At 34.4% G+C, this 19,388-nt stretch overlaps 1 protein-coding gene and 1 long non-coding RNA gene across 4 annotated transcripts; one reads left to right on the top strand and one right to left on the bottom strand.

The window, feature by feature from the left end:
* Positions 1 to 2,266: 2,266 nt before the first annotated feature.
* Positions 2,267 to 18,556, top strand: LOC109810285 (uncharacterized). Of its 3 annotated transcripts, XM_083061866.1 has the most exons (21): positions 2,267 to 2,618; positions 2,698 to 2,786; positions 4,076 to 4,185; positions 4,302 to 4,356; positions 5,121 to 5,209; positions 5,468 to 5,534; positions 5,620 to 5,682; positions 6,275 to 6,445; positions 6,550 to 6,643; positions 6,741 to 6,820; positions 6,942 to 7,017; positions 7,149 to 7,192; positions 7,665 to 7,732; positions 9,802 to 9,887; positions 10,175 to 10,332; positions 10,438 to 10,582; positions 10,682 to 11,773; positions 11,905 to 12,191; positions 16,189 to 16,395; positions 16,481 to 16,637; positions 18,082 to 18,556. In XM_083061866.1, the coding sequence occupies exons 1-21, from the start codon at positions 2,507 to 2,509 to the stop codon at positions 18,351 to 18,353; spliced, it is 3,522 nt and encodes a 1,173-aa protein (XP_082917992.1). In that variant the 5' UTR covers positions 2,267 to 2,506; the 3' UTR covers positions 18,354 to 18,556. The 3 variants fall into 3 exon arrangements, 2 of the variants coding, with proteins under 2 accessions (XP_082917992.1, XP_020229298.1); XM_020373709.3 differs by having other exon boundaries at positions 10,438 to 11,773; XR_003805185.2 differs by lacking the exons at positions 16,481 to 16,637; positions 18,082 to 18,556 and adding an exon at positions 14,645 to 14,789 and having other exon boundaries at positions 10,438 to 11,773; positions 16,189 to 16,325.
* Positions 12,382 to 16,277, bottom strand: LOC145950630 (uncharacterized). Its single transcript, XR_014428427.1, has 2 exons — positions 16,139 to 16,277; positions 12,382 to 15,995 (listed from the first exon to the last, which is right to left on the bottom strand). It is a non-coding gene; the product is annotated as an uncharacterized LOC145950630 (long non-coding RNA).
* Positions 18,557 to 19,388: the final 832 nt, after the last annotated feature.

Genomic DNA, 19,388 nt, shown 5'->3' with positions numbered 1-19,388 from the left:
CTATGCGTACTTTGAGGAATCTTCTTATCCTTTCTCTAACAAAAAACAATCCTCATCCTTTGATAGTCTTTCTAAGCACCTAAGAAACTTTTATTCTCACAATCTGTTGAGATATAAATTGAAAACAAATAATAGGAACATAAAATATAGTCAATATATTAATAAGTACATTCATTTGTGACATATAGTACATTTAGTTTGATACATGGACACATATAAGACTTCATCTTATATGCTTTTATGTGATCTTAAAATATTGTCTTATAACTTAGTCTATTTATGCTTTACAAAAACAAGTATGTTTATTATCATTAAAACATAAATTTTGAGGGGTTCTAATTTGTCATTTGACCTAAAAAATACAATTGAGACAATTGAACAATTGATTGATTGTTGATTATTGTGACATGAAACGTTTGCATAAATTATGTTTTTGGCGAGATATTGGTGAGGAATTCGGTTCCAATGATGTCTCTTAATGATCAATGTATCCAGACCTAAGAGGTCAACATAGTTTGGGAATCCTAGTTATACTCTATGATGAATTTACATAACCCCAACGTGCCTTTGTGGATCTTCCCTCTTGTGAGAGTGTTTGGTGGTAGACAACTTTGGCCAAATGACTCTATTTATCAACATGTATTCCTACACTATCCTATGAGCTTTTTGAGTGACGTGTATTTTGAATGACACTACATGCATATTGCACTAGAACGTGAGACATTGCAGAATACATATGTTACAAATCTCTTGGATGTGTTTGAATGTAAAATATTATATTATTGTTATATATTTGTTATGTTCGAACTTGTCCAACTTATTTCTCTTTAGAAATATAAGTGAGATGTATTTCATTCTCTTTATTATTTTTTGGACTGAGCATCATTTGTAGGTGAGGATTAGCCAACTGTTAATGTTGGTGGTGAAGTTTAGACCTTTAAGATTATAACTTTGGTTACCATACTATGATAGGATAAGACATTGAGGTGTGAGATATTATTTTAGTTATTATATATTTTATTTTATATTTCAATTATTTAGATTTAAAACTTATATATAACCTTTTGGAGTGTCAAGTGTTTTTTAAAATATTTAGTAACAATGTAATTTTATTAATGATTTATGTGACTAGAGTTAATGTGAACTTTCTACCTTTGCAAAATGTATATAAAAGATTTAGGGAATTCCACCATTTTTTATTTAATTTATATAGTGAAAAGTATTTTATTTATTGTGATAATTATAGAGGGTAGAGGGCATTAAATTTAATGGTATCAGAGTAAATAAGAGCCAATATGTTATGTGCTTTTTTCTTTGTTTCCTATGTGATTTGTTTGGCTTGGTTCTTTGTTTGTCTTTTTATTTGTCTTACCTTTTGATTACTTCGTGAATATATCAACAAATTAAGGGAATAAATGATGGGTAGAAATTACCACACAATAGTTGATGCCATATTGATCTTAGCACATGTTGTAGGGATCGTTTCCAGAAAAACAATCCACTTACCTTAATGGGATGCTTTGATCCTAATGGAGCTCAAAATTGGCTGAGGTACTACCTCTTTCACTCTTGTTTAATTAGTATAATTTTGAGGCCAAATCATTGTCTCCTACAATTTCGAATACCATTTTATTAATTCAATGTAAAATAACTTATGTCTTCTTTATCTTAATTCAAGTTTATTGTTATGCATTGATATTATAGTTTTTTTTAAACCGTCAATCAATAAAAAATTATCATTATTTTAAGATAACTATTAAAAAATTCAACAAACTTTCCATACTAAATAATTATGTTACTTATCTGAAATATTTATCAATTTTATTAATTACTATGCTTGAAAACCTCACTAATCACTTTTAGGTTTGAATTTAATGACCTTATTTAAGAAAAAAAAACTAACTCTAGTTTTATTCAAACTAAGAATTGTTAGTACATACTCAATATTTTATGGTTAAATGATTATTTTAGGGTGTGATACATTATTTATTGTCTCTTTCTTGTTTGTTTAGATGATTTGCATATTAATTCAAAATTGATAAATTTGTACTCACATTACATATATTACACAATAAAAAATATTACTTCTTTTTTATTATTATATAATAAAAGAAATTTCTTAACATGGATCTTGTGGCTGAGGTTGGAAATGAGGGAGCAATCTTATAATTCATTTCAAGTTCAACATCTATTTTTAGTATATATACATATATATTATTTTTCCCAATGAAATTGAAAATTCAAAACTATGTACTACATGGCCATAACGAACTTTCTAACTGAACCCAAGCTTTCTCTCTTCTCCCGCTAAAACTTAACTAACTCCCACTCGCACGTGCAAGCACGTGACTTTCCGTTTCGGCTTTCTCATTACACAACACTGCATCACGATCTGTGCAGTGCAGCGCCACATTGTCGGTGACGACGATTCCGTCACAAGCTATTTATAGCGGTTTTCGAAGCTTCTCGTTCGTGGCTTTCCCGAAGCTGGATCCGAAGCTGAGGCATGGAGTCGATCCTGGGAAGAGCTCTTGAGTACACTCTCAAGTACTGGCTCAAATCATTCTCCAGAGACCAGTTCAAGTTGCAGGGTCGCACCGTTCAGCTCTCCAATCTAGGTCGATTCTCCGTTTCGTTGCCTCGTTAGTTTTGATTTTTAAATTAGGGTTTATGATGGTTGGAGTTCGTTCATTTCAGATTTGAACGGGGATGCACTGCATTCCAGCGTTGGATTTCCGCCCGCGCTCAATGTCACCACCGCCAAAGTTGCCAAATTGGAGATCACGGTTTGTGGAATTTTCCGCTCTCTTTTGTTTGATTCTTTTTGGTGTTAGCTTCCTCGTGATCACAATGTGAAAGTGAAACGAGTCCTGAATTTGGCGCCGCTGGTGAATTTGGTGATAGTATTGAAAATGCAAATTTGGTCTCCTACTTAATTTGGCTCATGAAATTGCCAGCACCTGTGAATTTGGTCCCAACAACATTGCCAATTTGGTTAATTTAGTTTTCAATTTTGATAATCATAGTCAATTTGGCTTCTGAAATGAGGGATCAAATTGATTAGTGCCGAAAGGATTTTAATGATTGAATGTTGCCGAAGTTAAGGATTAAATTGATGAGTATTAATGTCAGGGACTGTAATTAATGAAGGTTTCCAATTTCATTCTTCTTCGTGATTTGAGGGACTAAAATGACTGATGATTGTAAATTCAGGAATTAATATTAATGTTCACTCAAACTTTAGTAAAATGGGTTGACAAACCTTGTAGCCTTTAGTGTCCAATTAAATAAAATAGAATATTCTAGTCGTTTGAATCATCAATTAAATGTATTTCTAATTTTCTATATCTAGGTATTTACCATTTTTTTCAAGTGAAATATTGGTTAAGGGTGTTGATGAATCGAACTGTATAAGAAATGAACTGAATTGGAAAAACAGTTTGTCCAAATCGCTGTTTAGGCAAATTGAATTGAACTAGTTCGGCAAATTGATTTCTCAAATTTGAACTGAAATGTGTTTTGACTTGAACTGAACTATTTGAACTGAACTGCTTTTTTTTTTTTTTTTTTTTTGGGCAATGATAAATATAAGAAAAATTAAAAGTGGGAGAATTTTTACTCCTTTATAAAAATAGTTCAGTTATTATAGTTCTGTTTTCAAATAGTTTAGTTTGGCTTTTTATAAAAATAATTCAGTTCAGTTTTTTATGAAAATACTCCAATTTTTATAATTGAGTTTCAGTTCAATTCACAACTAGTTTGGTTATTTTTTTGAACACCTCTAATATTGGTACTTCCTTTTCCTCTTCTTTGTTCATTTTGTGGTGCATATTCATTTTACGTTGTGTGATTCCAGTCTTTCCTTTGCAAATTCCTTAAAATAAAAAGAAATATAAAAACAAGTTTATATTGCTGTAATAATTGGTGAAAAAGCATATTAACTGAAAATAAAAAAGCACACTTCCATTGTCTTGTTTGCTACTTAGCTTATAATCTTATATATATATATTTGCATGCATATATTCAAATGGGTTTGTATGGATTCTTATTGAGTCCAGTGTGTGTGGCTTTCTAGCTGCCGTCCATGAGCAATGTACAGATAGAGCCAATCATTGTGCAAATTGATAGGCTCAATTTGGTTCTTGAGGAGAATTCTGATTTTGAGCCATCTGAATCTCCAACCAGGTAGTGAAATTAGAGTCTTTCCAAATATTACATGTGAGGAGTCTTGTTTTAGGGTGACGCCTTTGCTGTTACTTATTAAGTTCTTTTTTCGTTCCTTCTTACTTTGTTGTTTACAGTAGCACCCCATCAAGTGCCTCTGGAAAGGGTAGCGGCTATGGTTTTGCTGATAAGGTTTGATTCTTTCATCTCAAAGTGTAAATCGATTTGTATGAGTGAGTGATATCCATATACTATTATATTAATCATAAAATACTTGTAGTGAAATTTGACAATTGAATGGAGGAAGAGAAAAACAAGAACTCTTTGGAACACGGGGTGGGGGAGGAACTTGATGGGACTTGTCATTTTTTTTCCCTTTCCTTCTTCTGTTGAAGTTGTTGTCACTTGCCAGGAGAATTTTCAATAACATAAAAATAAGACTAAATATAAATCTTGTCCGTGAAAGTGGCAACCTTTTGATTAGTTTCTAAAAGTTTGCATGTATACAATTTAGTCTCTGCATTTGTTAACTTCATGGCAAAGTAGTCCTTTCAATGTGAACATGACCAGATTTGGGAACTAAATTTGTGTTCAAGTTAACAAATTCAGAGATTAAATTGTCATGAAGTTGAAAAATTTCGGCTCTAAGTTGTCAAAGAAGGACTACTTTGTTCTTAAGTTGACAGATCCAGGGACTAAATAGTATACACGTAAACTTTTGGAGACCAAATCAACATGGGTTGCTCCAATTAAGGATGAAATTGTATATTGACTCTAAAAATGAAGATGTAGGCAGAGATAACTTCTGGACTATAAGGAGAGGTAATTATTTGTTTGACTAATTATAGAGAATAGGTTAAGGATTAATAATTCCTAGCAAATGCCATTTACTCATCTACAGATATACATATTTAGTTTGAATGTTACTCATTTTTATTCATCGTGGGAACCATCAGATTGCAGATGGAATGACTATACAGATTCATACTGTTAATCTATTACTTGAAACTGGTGGAAGTGCTCGTTGCCAAGGGGGAGCAACATGGTAAGTTATTCTTACCAGTGCTCTGATTTTGGTTAGCATCTCTAGTGGATTTATGCTCTACAATCAATCTCAATTGTTATTATGGATCTCTATATATTGAAAATTGATATTACTGTATTAGCATAGATGTAGTGGGTGGTTCTATGGGGTAACTTATGGATTACAGCTAATGGATTATATCTGTTTGACTCAAAGACTGCTGTAAATTTCATCTAAAGTCTATTTATAAACATGCCTGTTCCCTGTCTTTGGTTGTAGGACACCACCTATGGCATCTATCACGATACACAACCTTTTACTGTATACCACAAATGAAAGCTGGGAGGTAATTATGTTGAGACTCATTCTTGCAATAAACGTCTGGGCAATTGAATATATTGTTTATTGATTTGTTTTTATTCTGTTATCAGGTTGTAAATCTTAAAGAGGCACGGGAATTCTCCACTAATAAGAAGTATATATACGTCTTCAAGGTACTATACCCTCTTTCATTTATTTATTTTTATTTAATGTGTGCTTGTAGCCTTTTGGAGTCGGTTTGTTTGAGCTTTTTTCTTTTTTTTTTTGTGTGAAAAGTCACTTGTATTTTGAAAAAAGTTAACTTTTTAAAAAATGTGTATTTGTTTGAGCTTTCGAAACAAATAAGAAATCTGAAATGAATCAAATTTCTTATTATTATGAGAAGTTACTTTGAGTAGCTTCTGATAAAAAGCTGTAATTTTAGCTTACCTGGATAAAAGTGTTTTTCATAATGTAACCAAACAAAAAAAATACCTGCTTTACATTAAATCTATGAAATATAAATCACTTTTTAAAAAAAATTTTTTTTTATACATTCTTAAAAATTAAAATCACTTTTTTCAAAAACTTAAATAAACAGAACCTTATTGGGATGATTGACTTGTCTTTATATTGCTCTTATATATTACATCTCTCCTTTCATCAGATTATCATTTATGCTTCGTAAGAATGTGTTTCTGCTATATTTCTCCATATTGAGGATGTTAAGTTACTTATTTTTTTTATTACCCCATAATAATTCTTACTTTTCCCCCCTCTCTTCAGAAACTAGAATGGGAATCTTTGTCTATTGATCTTTTGCCTCACCCTGACATGTTCACGGATGCTACTTTAGGCCGTTCTCAAGAGGGAGCCAACCTGAGAGATGAGGATGGTGCAAAGCGAGTACTGTTTGGAGGCGAGCGTTTTATAGAAGGAATATCAGGAGAAGCATATGTAAGGAATATAGTTCCTCCAATCAGTTTCAGTGAATATTTTGTTTTCTTCCAAAATTTTGTGTCATGACTCATGAAATACTACTCGAACTTTTTATTTACTAGATCACGGTTCAGAGAACTGAATTGAACAGTCCACTTGGGCTTGAAGTTCAGTTACATGTCACAGAAGCTGTTTGCCCTGCATTAAGTGAACCTGGTAGGTTAAAGGATAGTTGTCAGGCTTTTAGTATCCTTGTTGTGTTAATATAAAAGGAAAAGATGTGACATGAATTTCATATAACTCATATGAACAGGGTTGCGTGCGCTTCTCCGCTTTATAACAGGATTATATGTCTGTCTAAACAGGGGAAATGTAGATTTCAAGGCTCAGCAGGTTTCATATTTCCTTACTTTCTTCCTCCTTTGAGCAAACTATTTCTCAGCAGTATTGTATGGAAAAGACTAATATCATTGTGAATTTTGAGTCTTGTCTGTTTCTGAATCAATCATGACAGCGATCAACTGAAGCTGCTGGTCGTTCTCTTGTCTCAATTGTTGTGGACCATATATTTCTTTGCATTAAAGATTCTGGTAGTCTTTAGCTTTAACTATTGTTATGTTGATTTATATCTTCTTAAATCATTATAAAATATCATACAGCTGTTAGTTTTATATGTAAACATAGCATGCAAAGTAATCCTACAATTGGCATTAACTTGCAGAGTTCCAGCTTGAGCTTTTAATGCAGTCCCTCTATTTTTCACGGGTAATTTACTTGATTATGTTCTTGTGCGTTGCTTTTTCCATGTATTTTTTTTTTCTTCTTGGATGTGTCCTTGTTACTTGTTGAAATAATAAGGTTTAGACAGAAGATGAAAGAGGAAGGAGGTTCTGAATATTTAGATATTAGATTGAGATGTATATATTTAAAAAACAAAGAGCTGATACATATTTATATTCAGAATTAGGCCATGTAATAATGTAATGCTACTAGTACAAGCTCAAGGCTGCCAATAAAAAAGACTCCTAACCTTAATTAAACAATAAAATTAAAAAAAAAACTTTGGAGACTGTACTTTGATGATATATGCTATGGGTTTGTGTATTCTGCACGTGCTAGTTTGAGATGCCAAATGCCATTGGCAAATATACACTTTTCCTCTCATGAATGTCATGCTTGCCATGCCATGATGTCTAGCTTCCAATGCAATGGAATCATCGATAGATTATTTCTGCAGGCCAGTCTTTCTGAAGGAGATAGTGACAGTATCCTGACCAAAATTACGATTACAGGGCTGTTTTTAAGGTTTGTCCCTGTGCTCTACCTGCTAGTGGTCTGTTTGTGCTCATGTTTGTTAGTGCCAGTTCAGGTGTTTGTCCTCACTATCTATCTTCCTCATTCAACTTAAATTAAGTGAAACTGGGAACTGACTGTGAGTGAACTGTAAAGAGATCAGTTGTAATACTGACTCTTGGGTGGTTAGTTTGTTATAAGTGTCTTAGCTCTATAAATAAGTGGCTTTTGCTCCACTGTAAAATAACAAGAATCAGTTACACATTTTGCAAATTTTCTTCTTTTCTTCTCTCTCTCTCTCTCTCTCTCTCTATCACTCAATACTGACTAATCTGAAAATATTGACAATCGGTGTTGGCATATATAACAGCCTCTCTCTCTATCACTCAATACTGACTAATCTGAAAATATTGACAATCGGTGTTGGCATATATAACAGCCTATGTGGTTAGATATATCCTGGATTGACTCTTGAATAGTTAATGCAACTGAGAAGGGGAAAAGAAATAGAAAGATCATTAAATATTCTAAAGGACTTGCTATATGACCTAATAGATTATTTTGGTTGTTCTTGACAGTTCTAATGATGCAGTCTTTTTTATGAGTTGACAGTAGTTATTTTTTGCTGGAAAGTCGAGTCCCACATCATGTACCTCCGTCCTTGGGGTGCAATTTATGTATCTATTGAAAAACTTCACTTAAAAACTATTGAAAGAGAGAAAAACATATGCAAGGGCAACTTCGCTTAAAAACAATGAAAGAGGGAAAAACAAATGCAAGACATGGTGAAACCTTGTGTATTGGCTACATAGCAGAGTCTGTTTTATATAGACTCAATGAAATAAATACAAAAAAATTTAGGAGAAGATTTTCCTATTTACATGATACGATAGACCTATAATTACAAAGATCCTAATTTAATAAAGAAGTAAATTATAAAATAGAAAATAAAAATAAATCCTTACAGATCATCTATGACTTTGATCACAAATTCTACTTGCTGACAACACACAAGTAGTTTTCCGAAACAAGTTTTTCCAAGACAGAGTTAGAGAATGTGATGGTGTTTCATGATATTTTTGATAGAGGTGGAGGGGAAGGAGGAGGAAAACCAGAAGCCATAGATCAAACATTGATCCAAGCTCTTGATACCAAATTGAGAAGGAACTCGATACTTTGTATTATTTATGAAAGTATAAAATTCTGCTTTTACAGTGAGGAGAGCAACTATATTTATATAGATGCTGAAATATGCACAACAAGCTTCATAAGTTGCAAAGAGTTCAACAGAAGCTATCTCCTAACAAGAGTACAAGAGAAGCTACTTCTCAACAGAATGAAAGTGATACATAACTGAAAGTGACAGTGACTCATGTCACTGTCAATTACAACTGAAATACCGAGAAAGAAACTGACAGAATACATTTTAAAATTTCGAGTAAAGTTCTATACTCTAACAAATAGCAGCCATCGAAAAACTTGCCAGAAAAGTTGGCGACAATGAATGGTGGCTGTTGAAGATTTCACCGAAAAGGTGGGTGGTGGGCAAGGAGGAAAAGCACGACAAATTTCTGACATAGCGGCAGAAAGTGCTGACATTCATGCTGGAAAGAAGAGACACATCGGAGGAGGTGACTAATTGGAGTTCCAAATTTTCGGGAGTCTGGTGTAGTATAGTGATTGGACAAATCACAGAGGATGCTTACGATGGTACTGCTGATACCATGTTGAAAGAGAGAAAAATAAGAGATGTTGACACAGTGTGTTGACTACACAACTGACTCCGTTTTATATAGACTTAATGCAATAAATACAAAATTATATAGGAGATAATATTCCTATTTACATGATACTAGAGACCTACAATTAATTACAAAGATCCTAATTAAATAAGGAAAAATATTAAAATACAAAATAAAAATAAATCCTAAAAAATCATTAAGGTCTAAGGATACTCTAAAATATGAAAAAAAAAAATTATCAGATATTTTTCAGATTATAACAATGGCATTTGGTTGTAAGATGGAAGCTAACATTGTTATCTTGTAACCAAATTTTACCCTCTGTATTTTAAAATGCAGGGACACCTTTTCATTTCCTCCATGTACCTTAGTGCAGCCATCGATGCAATCTGTCACAGGAGATGCTTTTGAAGTGCCAGCATTCGGTATTAAGTTATGAATTTAATTTCGATCCATTAAGTGTAAAAGCTTGTATACATCCATTGATGCATTGTAATTTTATTAAAAAGTTTGACTATAATAACAGCTATCTATTACCAAGAAGTGATTTTTTTTAATAATGTGGCAACATGCTTGAATGATAATGTAAAATAGCCTTATGCAAACACCGGATCAAATTTGAAATCTTTATTACCTCGTATTTTTCAAAAGACTATCATTTTAGTAATGATAATGTTTAATTAATTAAATATTTTTTTTATTCTTTTGACAGCTCGAAGCTTTTGCCCTCCAATATATCCTCTAGGGGAACAGCCATGGAAATCAACTCTGGGAACTCCTCTAATATGCCTCCATTCCGTTCAGATTGCTCCTTCTCCAGTTCCACCATCCTTTGCCTCTCAAACAGTTATTGGTTGTCAACCTCTTATGGTGGGTGGCTTCGTGCAAGTTCTTTTAACAAATGGCCTGTTAGTGCATCTATTTAAAATTTTGGTTGCAAGTTATGTTATTTGATGACATTTCTTTATTTTCCAGATTCACCTCCAGGAAGAATCCTGCCTGACAATTTCATCATTCTTAGCTGATGGTATTGTTGTCAATCCGGGTGACATTTTACCAGATTTCTCAGTAAAATCTTTTATTTTCACTCTCAAGGCGTTGGATCTTACAGTTCCTCTGGGTAAGACCCAAATGGATATTTCGGAAACCAATATGGACAATTCAGTCAACACCTCCTTTGCTGGAGGAAGGCTTCATATTGAAAATGTTTTCTTTTTAGATTCACCCTCAATGAAACGGAGTATATTGAACCTCGAGAAGGATCCTGCTTGCTTTTGTCTTTGGGAGGATCAACCAATTGATGCTAGTCAAAAGAAGTGGACTGCCGGGGCATCCCAGCTTACTTTATCTCTGGAAGCAAGTACTGGCAAGCTTGGACATCAGAATTCTCTTGGATGGACTTCTGGATTGTGGAGATGTGTTGACCTGAAAGATGCTCGCATAGAAGTAGCTATGGTAACTGCTGATGGAAGTCCATTGTTAAAGGTTCCTCCTCCAGGGGGTATTGTAAGGGTTGGCATTGCTTGTAAACAGTATCTATCCAACACTTCAGTTGAACAGTTATTTTTTGTCCTTGATCTCTATGCTTATTTTGGGAGAGTTAGTGAGAAAATAGCGGTAGCTGGAAAAAAGAAACAATTGAAGGATGTCAAGAACAAATCTTTTAGTGGAAAGCTGACGGACAAGATTCCCAGTGACGCTGCTGTAAGTTTGGCAGTAAACAATCTCCAACTTCATTTTCGTGAGTCATCTTCTATGATTGCCGAGGGAATACCCCTATTACAATTTGTCGGAGATGATTTGTCTGTTAGTGCCACTCATAGAACCCTCGGTGGTGCTGTTGTTGTTTCATCCACTTTAAATTGGGAGAGTGTTGAGATAAATTGTATGGATTCTCAGGATAACTTGACATGCGAAAAGGACTTGCATATTAGTACAGGAGAAGTTCCTTCAATAAGTGATCATGGATACCCTCAACTGAGACCTGTTTTCTGGGTGCATAACAGCAAAAAACAACTACTTAATGGAAATGCTCATTCATCCCCGTTTCTGGACATAAATATGGTGCATGTCATACCATTTTGTATGGTAGACATGGAGTCACATACTTTGAATGTCTCAGCTTCTGTATCTGGTGTTCGTCTTGGTGGGGGAATGAACTACTCTGAGGCCCTTCTGCATCGATTTGGAATACTTGGACCTGATGGTGGTCCAGGGAAGGGTCTATCTAAAGGGTTGGAGAACTTACAGACTGGGCCAGTGGCAAAACTTTTTAAGACAACACCTCTGACTATTGATAATCCAGAAAATGGTATGAATATGTCTCTTATTTTCTGTAGCTGGAAGGTTTGCTTTATATATAGTAAATTTTTTGCGTCATTTTCCTTGTGTTTTGTTTGTTACTTTTAAGTATACTTTTCTTACTAACCTTCTTTATGCCAGTTGAAAGTACGAGAGAAGGGAATGATACTGGTTTCGCACACTTGAAGAAGCCAGATATTGTGGATATAACTATAGAATTGAGAGACTGGTTATTTGCTCTCGAAGGTGCTCGAGATATGGCTGAAAGATGGTGGTTCTCAAGCCTTGAAAATGTAAAAAGAGAAGAGAGGTGTTGGCACACAACTTTCAATTCCTTGCGAGTAAATGCAAAATGTTGCCCAGAGACTGTTCCAGACGGAAAAACACAATCACGTAGAATACAGCCATATCTTGTGGAACTGATTACGGTAATACATAAGCATCCTTCTTTCTTCAAGTTTGACACAGTAAGTGTTGATGTATATGTTGTTATGTTTAGTACATGTATGATGCCATCATACCTTAGCTGTCACTGACAGCTACTACATCCATTGTAGTTAGAAGTCTGTTGGTTTCTGTAACTGTAACTGAATGCAGTTGGCTTAATCACTCTCTGACATGAATGATAACAGAATACAATTTCTGATCCTCTTTATCATCTCTCTCTTGCATGACCTCTAACATGGTATATATATAGAGCTTGAAACCAATCCAAAGCCATGACTCTCTGGAAATCTTCCTCCTCCAGGAATTCCTTCTTTTGTACCAATTACCTTCTCTCGTAATTTCTCTCATGCATGAGAGGCTCGTGCCTCTTGCTACCTTGTTTATATCCTCTTCTCCCATGTAAATATGTATACTCTTTAAGATAGGCCAAACTACCCAATGTGGGACTTGGAACCTTTTGGAATACCCACAAAAACACAACACCTTTCCCTTCTAATATGGTACGAACAAGTTGAGACCACTCCAAATATTTTTTCCATTCAGTTGATAGACGGCCTGCATACTCTGTAATTCTCCAGACTAGCAGTTTAGATTGAGCATTCTCTCCTGAGCTGAAGAATTCACTATCTCTGCCATATGACCCATAAGTTAAAACGAAAAAAGAATAGATTCTCCACAGTCAACCCAACCCAATAAAGGGCAAGGAAAAGCACCCAAAAAACGAGACCCAACCAGAGCAATCAGCAATAATGTCTGATGCAAAGACGGTAGTGCACGAGTGCTACACACTGGGGGACGCAAGCGTTTGAAATTTCAATATTATCTATGGTCACCAACAGTGGTTAGACAAAGGAGCTTGACAGTACACGGTGCCCGTCAAGTTTACAAAGGTTCTGGAAGCACAAAATGCCTAGCTAGATCCTCAACAAAGTTATTTGTAGAAGCAGAGACCCCTTAGGTTGGGAGCTCTGATACCATTTGATAAATTAGAAATGAGATTTTTCTGAATTGTCTCGAGTGTATGTGACGGAAACCCAAAAATGGGCAGGTATTATTATCTCAAATAAAAAATTGTGATTGACAGATTAATCTACTACCTCCCTCTCTCAGAGCACCGATTCCAATTACAATCCAATAAAATTTCTCCAATAATCCCCCTCTCTCTCAAGCTACTCTGTATTTATCATCATCTCCCTTAACTAACTCCCTAAAATGGATAAAAGAGGATAAATCCTATAGATAAGCTATGATAACAAAATTCAGATAATATAATCCTAAACTAAATCCTAAAAATAAGTTGTGAAAATAAATTTAAATGACATAATCATAAACTAGATTTGCTACTTTGAATTGGTTCTATCATTGCTCTCTCCTATGATATTGGCCTTGTCCTCAAAATTGAAATCATCCATGGGCCTTTTCTAGTAGTGTATTGATGTATTTACGTTCTCTTGTTCCTCCTTCATGATGTTCTTTACCAACTCGATCTCGCCTTCTCCATTGATCTTTGTCTTCAGCAAGCAAGGTGTGTCTAACTTGTTTGTTTGGGCATTGATGCATAGGATGATATCTTTGACCGCAATGATAACACAACCCCTTCTTCCTCCTGTCAAACAATTCTTGTGAAGGTAGGTGGCGAGTTTCCCTACTCCTCACATCTCCCAGGTGTTTGTTATTGTGAACATTTAGCCCTGACTCATATGACTTGGGTTTAGGTTTCGAATTTTGGGATTTATTCCTATGATGGAAAGGTGGGATGAGAAGAGGAAGAAAACAAAGTCTTGGACTTATGGTAATTCAGTTTAGCATTGACAATTGGTTTTAGATCAAAGCCTTTCACCTTGCTATCTACCTTCCCATATAGAGCACACTACACGTCTCGTGCTAGAGAGATAGTCCTATTAATTGTTTCTGGTTGGTGAAGACGCACCCAACGTCTAATTTCGGGCTTTAAGCCATGCATAAAATATCTGATGGTGTGTGGTACAGCTAGGCAAGGGACTTGGGAGGACAAAAACTCAAACTCTTCAATAAAGTCTGCCACAGAATGCTGCTATGTAAGTGCGGCCAATAGTTCATATGAATTTGGGTATTTATGTCCTCAAAGCAATTGAGCAACACCTCCTTTAATTTCTCCCATGAGAGCCCTGGATCACCCTCCCATAGCAAGGAAAACCAATGGATGACATGTCCTTCCATTGAAAATTGGGTAAGAGGAGTTTTTGTTTCTAGTAGGGTACTGTGCACATGGAAATACATTTATGCTTAATTGATCTAATCGCATGGGTCTGTACCATCAAAGGAAGGCAATTCAACCTTCCTTACTGCAAGTCGATAGTCATCAGTGACGACTAAGGGGGGAAGAGGCTTATTAGCCTAAACTCAGCATTTTCACGACGTTAATTCTCATTCACATGTGCTTCCTTGATGACAGATAGTTGGAGATCGGCAACCGAGGACTGCAATTCTTGAAATTGGGCATCCAAAGTTGTGATTTTGGATTCCAACGCATCAACCTTAGAGACCATGTTGAGCTATCCGACAAGTCAGACCAATGATGGAAACCCAAAAATGGGCAGGTATTATTATCTCAAATAAAAAAATAGAAATTGGCAGATTAATCTACTGCCTCACTTTCCCAGAGCACCGACTCCAAATCCAATAAAATTTCTCCAATAATCCCCCTTTCTCTCAAGCTACTCTGTATTTATTATCATCTCCCTCAACTAACTCCCTAAAATTGATAAAAGGAGATAAATCCTAAAGATAAGCTATTATAACAAAATTCAAATAACATAATCCTAAATTAAATCCTAAAGATAAGCTATGATAATAGAATTCAAATGATAAATCCTAACTTAAGATAAGCTGTGAAAATAGATTCAAATAACGTAATTCAAATGACATAATCATAAACTAGATTTGCTACTTTGAATTGGGTTCTATCAATATGATTCACCAACAGTGTTTCAGTTTACAGGCATGAGGATTCTAAAGATAATAAATGACTAATACAACTTACAAGACAGAAATTAAGATAACATTATTCCTATGATACATATTTGCTACAATACATTGAACTTATTCTAACTGAATATTATTTTGATTCAATTTCTAACAGTTTCATCCTCTTTCATCCCTATATATCTAAAATGCAAAATTTCAACAGGATCATTTGATCTACTACCCATTTTTTCTTTTCCATTTTTTCAATTAAGATAGAAATGCTTTTGAAAGTGATCCTAACTAGGTTAGCACCACAAATTGTATTAATCATCTACAACATTTCTAAATATTATTAAGAAAAGATGAAAGAATACAAGAAAAGTGGGGGAGCTACACCAAACCCACTTAAGAGAATCTATAGTGTTGCAAGCCACTCATATCACAACTGAAACTATGTATCATACAAATAGGTACTTAATCCCACCAATAGTATCCTGTATTTCTTATGCAAAGATTTGCTATACTATTAGCACATGAATTTCCTTCTCTATATATGAGAGAGTCGAAATCTGATCTTTGTGATAAATTCCAAAGCATCATGTCATTTCTCAAAGTCCAAGGCACCAAAGAGTGATCATAAAGACACTTGGCTACCAAAAGTGAGTCTGTCTCAAGTCAGAAAACATTCCATCCTTTAGCAGCTACTATCTCTAGAGCATGTATAAATTTTTCCTTCAAAAGCAGAATTAGCTTATCCTTACCTAACCTTTGGTTGCTTGAATGTACGGATATTTTTTTATTCTGTATTGCCTTGCCAAAGTCGGTAAGGATTTTTTCCCCTACAATTAAAGGACAAATTTAATGAATGAAATACTGTAGTTGTAGACACTAGAAATATTAAATATTAGCTATAACTCAGATACTTGTTGGTTGATTTTATCTGCATCTTATTAGTGTATCTTATCTTATTAGTGTATCTTACCTGTAAATGTGTCGTGTCGTACCCTTTACATATTGAGCCATAACTTGCAGGTTGGAGTTCAAGGGCTGCAGATCATGAAGCCCCAAACCCAAAATAACATTCCTTCCTCGATGATAGCTGCAAATGGAGTTAAAGAATTCAATGACGAAGTTGGGGGTATTGATCTTGAAATAGGATTTATATTATGCGAGGATAATGAAGGTGATGAAACGGTTAATTGGAAAGTGGAAAACCTAAAATTTTCTACAAGGCAACCGGTAATGGCAATTTCATATTTAAAGTATGTGGTCAATTTGTCTTTCGTTATGGAAGGTTGTGTGTGATGAAGATTTTACCATGCAGATTGAGCTAGTTGTAACCAAGGATGAGGTCCAACACCTCACTTTTCTGTGTAAATCTGAAATTGATTCCATGGGCCGGATAACAGCTGGAATTTTACGGCTATTCAACCTAGAAGGTTCTGTTGGCCAGTCTGTAATTGATCAGCTTGCCAACCTAGGTATGCTGCCAAATTTTCTTATGTATCTAATGGTTTTAGTTTCAGTTCTTACTTTTACTAGATCTATTAGTGATCATTCAACCTTACATACAGCTGGAAAATTCTACTATTCTGCCATACTTAAATTTACCATTTACCAAGTGTTGTCATTGTTTTATCTTTTAGAAAATTGCATTTTGATGTATGGCAGAAATGAATTTCAGATATCTGGTTTAGCATTCTTGATTGGCACTGAATGGTTGGTGTCCATATCATTAAAAGTGTAATAAAAAACCCCAAGGATTCTATTTGTGTTATATTTTCAGAAGTTACATAGGACTTCGAAACAAGGTCTCTGGATAGAATCCACGTGGTTGGTAAATGGAAGCGTACCTCAGATGGAAGTTGTATATGATACTTAAAATTAGTTTATATAAACCAGGGCTGACTAAGACTAATGATACTCTACTTCCTTGACATGGAAATGAAAAAATTGACGAGGAAATTGAAAATGATCAATGAGGAGGTATTGTCTTCTCTTTTCCATCATTTTTCAGGGGTCAGCCTCTCCCTCCTTCAGGTCAGGGAGGGGAAAAAGTCAAGGGAGAGCAGGCTAGCCCAAAGACAAAGAGTCAAGAGTAAGACAACCTGGTCAATAGGAGCATTAAGAGATGATGGAAAGTCTTGAATTTGAACTTTGAAGACTGTATTGATTATCACTTGAATAAATTTTGTATAGATCCATAACAAATAGGAAAAAACAAACAGCAAAATTTGAAATTTCATAACTTGCCGACTCAAGCATACTAATCCAGCTGTTGTCTTGATCCTCTCAGAGGATCCCTCCTTTTATTTAATATTATATATTTAATCTCTATCCCATTTTGCACCTCCACTGCCTGTTCTATGTTACAGATCAATACCAAGACCAACCTAGACTGTTTGGATGTGTGGTCTTAAGAAAGTGAATATGAGTTTAATTCAACCTTAAAAAACTAGATAGTAAGGTGAGAATTGTTCCCCACTTATATACAATATTTTGGCCATCTCACTAGATGATGTGAGATCTCCAACACACTCCTCCCTTCTCATGCTGAGACATTTGGAGCGTGAAATTTGCATAATTAAACATCTGTATTAGTTCGATAATGGTCCGATAGCAAGTACTGATAAGCCTACCAACATTTGTTAGAATATGCTTTAATACCATTTAAAAGAAGTGGATTTGAGTTTAACTCAACTTTATAAAACAAACTTGTAAGGTGAGGATTGTTTCCCTCTTATATACAATATTATGGCCATCTCACCTGACGAAATGGGATCTCCAACATATGGCTTTTTAATTTTGTTGCTTTTGATACTTTGCCTTCAAGCTCTTAGTTCCTAGATTGTCAAGGCTTGGTTGGGCTCATGCACTCATTTATTCTGTCTTCTATCATTCTAATAACGTTATGATGATATGCAGGAAGTGAAGGAATTGAGAAGATTTTTTCTCCAGAGAAGCTCAGCTTAGATGGTAGTGTTTGTAGCGAAGGACTCTCTCCACACAAATCTATGGAACCCACATTTACTTTGCTTGAGGAAGCAGTTGCAGATTCACAGGCTAAGATTAATGCTCTGGTCACTGATATTGGTACTTCCGAGTCTTCGTTTGAGCACCTTACTGTCGTCAAACAGCTCAGTCAAAAGATTAAGTTGATGCAGGATTTAGTGGTGCAATTGCAGAGCCAACTTTAAAGCCTCTGCGTCATTTTTATGTGTAGTTAGAAATACTAACTTTCGATTAGGTAGGTCAGAATTCTTTTGTACATACCATACAAGTACATAGGTTGAGTTTTGTAAAAAATAAGCCCAAATGAGGCTTCCACCATTTATGTATTAGTAAATTTTGTACCGTTAACGCATCATGGAATGAGAGAAAGGAATGCAATTTTCTTACATTCAGGTGTGCCTTCCATTTTATTTATTTTTTACATCTTATATCAATTTACAAGGTCCAATCTTTTTTACCTTCTATTGTATTAATTTCTCGTTTATATTTTTCACTTTGATGCTCAATTTTGTACAATTATATGATTTCGTGCAATCCATGAGTTTATATAATAGAGCTAAAAAAATTTGTCAAGAGCACTGACAGGATCACGGGCATATTATATTTATTATTAGTACATGCAGTGGCGAGAAAAATATATATAACTTTTCCAAATTTAACACAATCTTAATAGTTTATCAGAGAAGTTATTTGATGAGAATATGATGATTAACAAAAATTTACTTTGAAGAATTCTACAATAGATATCTACAGTTTTCATGCAACCAACAAGGAATTCGATCTCGGCTGTGTATCAACTAAAATCACCTCTTTCCTTACATTTAATCATTTATCTATTTGAGACACAATTATCCTTTTCTTTTTTCCATAACCAATGTTTGACATTCAGGTAAATAAAAATAAAAACATTTAAATGATTTGGCGTGCAGATTTCATATTATATAACTTTAAGAGAAAAAAAATTATATATATATATATATATATATATATAGATGAAGAATTCAATTATTTTAAGAGTAAACCTAATTAAATTTTCTCTAAAGATGTCTTATAAACTTTAGACAATGTCCCGTATATAATTTACTCAAAATTAAATGGCAGGAAAGAAATGAAAGATTTTTTCTCTTTTCATTGTGGAATTAACTTTAACAGTATTAGACCTCGTAAAAAGAGGATTGCCTATCCAAAAGAATGCGAATGGTACTGTTTTTAGCGTAATT

The sequence above is a fragment of the Cajanus cajan genome, chromosome 8 (genome assembly GCF_000230855.2).
Source record: "Cajanus cajan strain Asha chromosome 8, NIPB_CcT2T_4, whole genome shotgun sequence".
In the NCBI taxonomy this organism is placed as follows: Eukaryota; Viridiplantae; Streptophyta; class Magnoliopsida; order Fabales; family Fabaceae; genus Cajanus; species Cajanus cajan.
Note: the sequence above shows the minus strand (reverse complement) of the source record. Positions and strands in the feature narration are given on the sequence as shown.

What these genes read in the sequence shown, in the direction of transcription:
- LOC109810285 (XM_020373709.3), top strand. Translation starts at nt 2,507, where the DNA reads ATGGAGTCGATCCTGGGAAGAGCTCTTGAGTACACTCTCAAGTACTGG. An exon ending in CCACAAATGAAAGCTGGGAG is followed by an intron (nt 5,535 to 5,619) that starts GTAATTATGTTG and finishes TTCTGTTATCAG; the next exon opens with GTTGTAAATCTTAAAGAGGC. An exon ending in AGTCCCTCTATTTTTCACGG is followed by an intron (nt 7,193 to 7,664) that starts GTAATTTACTTG and finishes TTATTTCTGCAG; the next exon opens with GCCAGTCTTTCTGAAGGAGA.